The sequence below is a fragment of the Solanum verrucosum genome, unplaced genomic scaffold, assembly GCF_900185275.1.
Source record: "Solanum verrucosum unplaced genomic scaffold, falcon-dt-bn FXZP01000115.1, whole genome shotgun sequence".
NCBI classification, from domain to species: Eukaryota; Viridiplantae; Streptophyta; class Magnoliopsida; order Solanales; family Solanaceae; genus Solanum; species Solanum verrucosum.
The window spans coordinates 472,957-481,426 of record NW_026020680.1 but is presented as its reverse complement, the minus strand read 5'-3'; the positions used below and the strand labels follow the sequence as shown (position 1 = coordinate 481,426).

At 32.6% G+C, this 8,470-nt stretch overlaps 1 protein-coding gene across 2 annotated transcripts; it reads left to right on the top strand.

The window, feature by feature from the left end:
- The first annotated feature begins 262 nt into the window (after positions 1 to 262).
- On the top strand, positions 263 to 2,215 carry LOC125812187 (chaperone protein dnaJ 49-like). Of its 2 annotated transcripts, XM_049491709.1 has the most exons (3): positions 263 to 274; positions 695 to 747; positions 1,060 to 2,215. In XM_049491709.1, exon 3 carries the CDS (start codon positions 1,184 to 1,186, stop codon positions 2,213 to 2,215), a length of 1,032 nt encoding a protein of 343 aa, XP_049347666.1. In that variant the 5' UTR covers positions 263 to 274; positions 695 to 747; positions 1,060 to 1,183. The 2 variants fall into 2 exon arrangements, with proteins under 2 accessions (XP_049347666.1, XP_049347665.1); XM_049491708.1 differs by lacking the exon at positions 263 to 274 and having other exon boundaries at positions 297 to 747.
- Positions 2,216 to 8,470: the final 6,255 nt, after the last annotated feature.

The following is an 8,470-nucleotide window of genomic DNA, read 5'->3' as shown; positions in this document are numbered from 1 at the left end:
AACATTTCATGTGAAAAGTTTGAACTAATAAATTGTTAATATGAAAAAAAAAAAAAATTATTAATACAACATAAAAATAATACATGAAATAATAAAAAAATTAAAATATCCGCACAACGCGCAGGTACGTATACTAGTTAAAATAACAATCAAAACAAATATTATTTAAATTAACAAGGCTGGGACATATACATAATACAATCATGTTGGTTTATTCAGAATCTTCATCAATATAACCCTTTCTCTCCTCTTCTCGCGGACTCTCGTTTCTCAGGTCGTTCCAAACAAAGTGAAACCTCTCTTTCTTTTATAACTTTTTGGTTCCATTTATTATGTTGATTTTACTTCTTAAAATGATAGGAAATTCAAGCCCTTATCTCAAAATGCTTTTCTGATTGTGATAATCGTGATGAATAATATGCCTAAATTATCTTCTTTTACGTGTCTCCGTAATGTAATTTATGGACTTTCTTTGTTGTTAATTAGGTGTAATTGAAATTTGAAGGGGTATTTGTTCTGTAGTTATTGGGTTTACTTTTGTTTGAAGTTATCTGTTGAATATATTTCGGTTTACAATGCAATGCAATTCAAACCTTATTGTGTATTTATAATGTTGTGACAATTAATAAAGGCGTTAATTTACGTTTCTGTGTGCTATAATTTCGACTAATTGGTGGGCTATCTTGGTGATCAGGGTGAATTTGAATTGTATGTTGGTGGCTCATCAAGCTTCAATTATTTAACAAGGTGTGTGGGCTCTCTGTTTTATTGTTTTTGTCTTTGCATTTTATGATTCGGTTTGCAAATGCTAGACCAGCAGCAACAACATCCTGGTGTAATCCCACAAGTGCGGTCTGGAGAGGGTAGAATGTATGCACACCTTACTTCTACCTTTGTAGGAGAAAAAGGTCGTTTATGCTAAACCATCAATCATAATCTCAATATCTCCTCGAAATGCTTTTAGTATTGTGATGTTGACGACTAATATGTGTAAAAGTGCCTCTCTTATGTTTCTGTGTATATTATTATAAGTGATTGGTTTCGCTATTTTGGTGTCAGGTGAAATTGAATTGCGAAACAAGATTCTGGATGACTGTTGGCATTATGTATTCTTGTGCAATGGGTTTTGGTTTTAAAGCTTAATTTTCACCTTTTTTGGATCATTGTTGAAGTTGAGATAAGAATGGATGGTAACAAAGATGAAGCCTTAAGATGCATCGGTATTGCTAAAGAGGCAATTGTGTCAGGCAATAAGAAGAAAGCGCTTAAGTATATTGGAATTGCATGCCGCCTTAACAGTAAACTAGATATCAATGATCTTTTGGTTGCTTGTGAAAAGCTTGATGCCTCAACTTATGATCACCCTACTGAGATTGGAGAAAATTCGACTGAGAAACATGTCAAATCTGATGAGGAGAGGAACTATACTGAAGAACACGTGCATTTGGTTACACAAATTAAGAGCATAAAGGACTATTATGCAATTCTAGGTCTAGAAAAGAGCTGTTCAGTTGAGGAGATAAGGAAGGCATACCGGAAGCTCTCCTTGAAAGTTCATCCTGACAAAAACAAGGCTCCGGGATCTGAAGAGGCCTTTAAGAAAGTATCCAAGGCATTTAAGTGTTTGAGTGATGATGACTCAAGAAGGCAGTATGATGAGACGGGTTTGGTGGAGGAATTTGAGTTTAATCAGCAGCATAATCTTAGACGTCGGAGGAGAAGAATGGACCACAACTTTTTTGAAGATGATTTTGATGATGATGAGATTATAAGGGCATTTTTTGGTCAGTCTGAAATGTATAGGACCTCTTATGTCTACAGGTCAAGGACCAATGTCCGCCACCAGAGGGAGAATTTAGGTTCCTCTGGGCCCAACTTAATTCTCCTCCTTCAAATGTTACCATTTTTTATCATCTTTTTACTTGCTTATTTTCCTTTCTCGGCGCCTCAGTACTATTCCTTGCAGAAGAACTACTCTTATCAGTTTAAGAAGATGACAGATAAATATGGTGTAGAATTTTTCGTTAAATCAGCAGAATTCGATAAGAATTATCCTCTTGGTAGTCCTGCTCGGGAGAACATTGAAGACAATGTTATTAGAGATCACAAAAGTACGCTTGGTCGTTACTGTCATATAGAACTCCAGAGGCGACAATGGAACAGGAATTACCCAACACCTCATTGTGACAGGCTTCAAAACTTTGGAGTAGCTTAAGGTCAGCCTCGTTTCTTCTGGCTCTTTCCACTCTTCTCTCTGCTGAAGAAGTTTTTTTCTGCTTTGATCAATGCTAATGATTTTATAAACATGAGTATTATGCTATGTGAACTTCTGTGTCATCTTTAGAAGCTAAATTATTCAACATCCAGTGGGTTAATTACACATTTAATGCACTGTTCTAGTGATCGAGTCATGCCTATACATCCCAATTCTTGTAAATTGCTTTTAAACCTTCACAAGTTATAAAATAATGCATCAATAACAGGAAGACATATCTCTCATTCTGATAGTAAAAAAGACTTTATAATGGAAGAGTGAGAGACAGATGAAATCTAGCTTCCATCGCTTCCCTATTTCTCGCAACTACAACAGTACTTTCACCCAGAATTCTCTCTTCTACTCTCTCTCTCTCTACACACACACACATATTATATTATATATACATATAATATACAGCCAATGAAATGACCAACTTCTAGATCATCAAAGGTTGATTCCATCTCCAGAAACTCATTGTGTGAGGAAATGTAATGGGGAAGATCCGTGAAGTTTGGATTTATATCTTGTTTATTATTCAGATTTATCTTCTTGAGTTTCTCTGGAGTGATTCTATTCTGATTTCTCTTACAACACTAAATGGAGCATTCCGGAGGAAGTGGATTCCAACTTGACCATGGGATGTGAATATGGTCAAGAATAAATTATGGACAATTGCACTTAATTGTGTGGACAAGTGGTCAATGAAGTAGGTTTAAAACCATGGGTCTCAGATTCAAATATCAAAGGCAAAAACACTAGGTCATTCCTTCTTATTTGTCTCTTTGTGGATTGAGTTACCCGATACCTATGATAGATGGGAAGTAGCAAGTATCCTTTGGAATTAGTCAAGGTGCGCTCAAATTGGCCTGGACACCACAATTATAATAAACATTATGTACAATTTAACAATTGAAATGAGTAAGGACATGTCAATTTATTCTCTCTTCAGTTATTGCAACCGTTCAACCTACCTTTTCTCCTTGTGAAGATAAGATAACATGGGAATGTAGTTTGTTTTTACTCCCTTTGTCCCATCTTAAGTTTCACTTTGTTTGTGTGAAAATAATGTCATTTGTAATGGAACCATCATCCATTGCATCTCAACTTTGTTGAATGTTAGATTTTAGTTTGCATGAAAAGATTGCCTTTTGGAAGAGGAACCATCCATTGCAACTCAACCTTCTTGAATGTTAGCGCAAAAGTTCTTTTAAAGTCCTTTTAACCCTGCTGAGGCAAGGCTAGTGCATTCTATTACATCCTCTATTAACTATTGTGACACTATTGGGAAGTAAGAAATATAATGCTGAAAGTATGATCAGACTTGGACGTGCTAGTAATGATGAATGTTGTTTTACAGGATTTGTTTTCTCTCTCTTCTAATTTTTGGTTCATAATTACTGTTTTGTGTGGGTGGGAGGGGGGGACTTATAACCTCTTTGCCTAAGTTTCGAAAATCTACTTATTTTGAAAAGTGTTGTTCGAGAAAGTACTTATGGAGAGTAGTAGTTTGTGTTTGACTAATTTGGAAAGCACCTTTGTCAATATTAGAGCAACAATTTGTGCTTGACCAAGATTCAGAAAGTGCTTCGGGGGAGAAGCTACTTTTTCTCAAAAGCACTTCTTTTTTTCTAAAAGCTTAAGCACCTCAACTCTAAAAAATAAGCATTTTTGGCTTTGGAGAAGTTTGGGCAGACATGCTATTAGATTATTAATAAATTTGTATCCTTGTTGGTTGACCGCTGACATGGTACAGGAATTGGAAGAATAGGGAGATGGAGAGAGAGGTTATATTCTGGGACCTGGGTGTTGGGGCTCTAGTTAATTTGAATGCTTGAAAAAAAAAACGAAAGCTACTGACTGAAGAAAGATGTAATGGTGTATTTTGTCAAGAAAGCTAAAGAGTGAATTGTTTGCTTGCATTGCTTAAAACTGCAAAATCGTATTTATTTATTGGACGAGTTTGAAAATTTTATGTAACATCTATTCATAGATTATCTTGATTTCACCTTCAGATTATGCAAGTTGGGCTGACAGCTTCTTTTTTTATCTAATGACTGGTATTTTGATAAATGTATTAATACTTTTTTCTCTGGCTTGCCTCCTTAGCCTGTGGTTCTTATGGTATATGCAAATTTCATCTCAGCTCTAGTAATTTCTTTCCTATTTACCTTCGAGTAATGTCTTCCACATGTACCTGGATAGTCGTTGGATCGTGTGTAATGTGGCCTAATCCTCAAAGTACCATTTTATGATATGGCTAGTAATTCGTTGTTTGTTTGCTCTACTTGTATTGCAGGTCTGTCGACTGTGTGCATGGAGCTATAAGGTGGTGGTAATTGAAGACTTGTAGTATGCTGTGAAGGAATAGGCCCTTCTGCTTGGTTGATTAAGTATGACCAGCCGTCTTATAGTTCAGTTATATTGTTCACTTGATAGCATGTCATAGCGCGATTGAAACTAACATCAACGAGGCTGCCAGCATAGGGAATTATTCAGGGGTCGCAATATATAGCTTCACATTCAGAACTGCGCCTCGGAACACTGTCCATGGAGCGTCATATATCAGGCCATTATGAATTATGATGTAGGGCTTTGGGACGGGGGGAGAACAAGTGTTCTTAGGTGAACCAAGTATTCATTGTTAGAAAGTTCATCATGTGTACGTGTTTTGCACACGTGTATTCATTCTATCAATGTTTGACAAGCATCCCACGATCTTTCGTACCAACAAGTGCTATATTAATCATGTTTATATCATAAGAAAGTTTATTCCTGATGTTCCTGTTACCTATTACATTGAGTTATATTGTTCAAAGATCGACAAATGTTTTCCTTCATAAGCCCATTTAACCCTATTTATTTTGAGAAAATTAGTAAAGTGTAGGTGTGTATCGTGTTAATTAATAATAGATATATATTTATATATAAAGTTATTTTAGGTACATTATATTATTAAGTAGGCGTTTGGCCATGCGATATCATATCACGATATGGAATCATGAGATGGAATCAGCGTTTGGACATGTAAATGATAAAGTAGGAACTGATTTGGTGAATATAAATAAGAACAGAGGGACTAGGGAGTGATACTTTTTTGGTTTTTCATAATAATAAAAACTCTCTTTTGGCTACATATGAAAATGTTTAAAGCAATTTAATATGAAAAAAGACAAAAGTGGTGACGTATGTTTGATAATCACTACTTTCAATATGTTTGATTTTAGCACGAAATTAATGGACTGAAAATGTGTAATTGCACACAAGTGAAACAAGGCAGGAACCATTATGATATTGACACAAAAGTGAAAATTGTCATAGCTTATACAGTGTTACATAATTATTTGCTAGAAAACCAAAGGAGTGATGAAATATTTATAGTCTATGAGCATGAAAATATAGTTGAGAATGGTATTGACCAACAAATGGCTCAAAGTAACAATGTTGGTTCGTCTTCTCAATCATATGATTGAGAAATGCAAGTTCAACGTGAGGAGATTGTTTGTACTATGTGGAGGATTATATTAAAGACTAGTACACTTAGGGGTGTGCAAAAATCGAACCGACCAACAAACCGAACCAAAAAAATGTTATTGGGTTATTGGATTTTTAATGGGTTTATAAAAATAAGTTATTGGGTTATTGGTTCGATATCGGTTTTTACTATTGGGTTATTGGGTAAACCGATAACCCAATAAGACGGTAATAATTTACTATTAGATATTAATAATTTAATATATAACTAGACACTATAACTATATCAAATTATTAGTACTTTACCCCCTTCACACTAGGCTGTTTTAGTAGTCTTTACTGTTTAATTAATCAAAACCTAAAGACTAAAGTAAGGGTTCACAATTGTAGCTATTTGATTTTAGTTTTAGTTTTAGTCTTGTTGGACTATTTGATTTTAGTTTTAATTTGTAACCGTAGGTTGTAGCTTTTGCAAGTTTGTAAATGTCTGTAATTTGATAAAAATAAGAAATTACATACTATGTTTTGGCGGTGACATGTAATTATAACATTTGTACTATATTTTCTCTTATTGATGCAATTTCTCATTATCTTTCTTGTTTCACTATATCAAAGCATTTAGAGAAGTGAGAAGTCATATAATATTTTATGGACATTTTCTTATTGGGTAAATCGAAAACCGAACCAATAATGATCAAAAATTATAAACCGATAAAAAATATCTTATTAGTTTGTTATTGGGTTAGCATATTTAAAAACCGAAAACCGATAAATCGAACCGATAATACATAAAATCGAACCGAACCGACCAATGCACACCCCTAAGTACACTACAATTTATATTCAAATTTTTTTAGAAATAAGTGTCAAAAACACACCTAAAATGTCTCTTTTTTTTAGTTTCATACTTAAACTACTAAGAGTGTGAGTTTCATACCTAAACTATCATTTTTTAGTTTGAGAAACATATCTCAGTGGTGTGTGCAATACACTTTCTTTTTTATTTGAAAAAAACACATTGACACATGACACTCCACCTTGACAAAAATTAAATAATAAACTATTAATATTAATTAAAAATTAATAATTAAAGTATTACTATCCATAAAAAAAATATTTTTTTAAAAAATAAAATTTAAATTATTTTTCTTACCACTCCACGTGGTTTTATATTTTTTTGTTTATTTGGTAAGATTGAATAAACAATTAGGGTTTTTTTAATAGTTCTACAACTTATGAGATTCTTATGTTTATGAAAAAATATACAACACAAAAATTTCCTATCGCATGTCCAAATAAAGCTTAACTTCATCTCATAATTTCATGTTATAATATCATATCATGATCCTATTTTATGATTCTATATCGCATGGTCAAACGGGCCCTAAGTATAGCAGACAAATAAATGAAACATGAAAGTAGTTATATAATATGAAATTTATGTATATAGATAGGTAAAATAAATATATACGATATAAATAGATAGATAGTTTTTAATTTATAGTTTTTACTTTTATTTAATTAAAAAAATGTAGATGCAACAATTTTTTCAATCAATATAATAATACATAGATAAATCAAGAGAGAAGTAATAAGGACACCCCTGAACTAGTAATAAGGACACCTCTAAACTTGATGCAAATTATTAGTTTCATTCCTGAATTATTGACGGTTTTAAAAATACCTCTCTTGACTAATTAAATTTAGATATACTCTTGATCTGCCACATGACATAGCAAGTGGTCTCAAACTCTTATAGGAACATGGAGTTCTAGTCTTAATAAAAAAATCGAGAGCAATGTTGAAAACATTCCTAAATTTGATGAAAATATTTAGGGGCATATTTCACTTATGTTGCTAGATCAGTAGTGTAGTTAAGTTCATTTAGTCAAGTAAAAGAGTAGTTTTTAAGGTTGTCAATAGTTAGAGGATAAAACTAATAGTTCATGCTGAGTTTAGGGTATTTTCAATACTTCTCTCATAAATCAATGAAAATAATAATATATAAAACATAAAATAAAACAAAGAAAATTATATTATTTTAGGAGCCATTTTATAGGAATTAAATGATTTTCTCAATTTTTCGTGTGTGTTAACCCATGAACATTTTCGCGCTATGACTTCTAGTCGGTCTTTTACAAAACATTTACAAACCCCTCCCTCCGTAGGAAATTGAGGGAACAGTAAGTAAAGCCTCATCATTTTCGGCCATATTTTGGACATTTATACATTTTACAGAAGTTAAACGATTTTCTCAATATTTCTCATATTAAATTATTTCTGTTTTATTTTAAAATAAATTTTACTAATCAATCAAACACCTTAATTTTTTAATAAAAAATATTTCATTTTTAAACTCCCAATCACTTGGGCAAACAACTCTAAAGTAAAATAGTGCGGTGGGAAATAGCATAGTCAAAGTGGACTGACAGTACAGTTGCTGAGCAAGTGTGATATTTTCAACTCTTTCTTTGAGACCAATGCAACAATACTCCCTCCCTTCACTTTTAGTGGTTCTTTATTCTTAAAATATATTTTTGAAAATATAATAAAAAAATTTATGTTATTTATCCTCAGCATTAAATACTTATTTTTTAAATTATTTTTCAAGACATTATTTAATAGGGGGTAATTTGATAAAAACATCTATATCATTAATTATTTTCTTAATGAATATGTCAAGTCAAACACTGATAAGTAAAAGTGAACGGAAAGAATAAATATCACCAACAAGAAAATGAA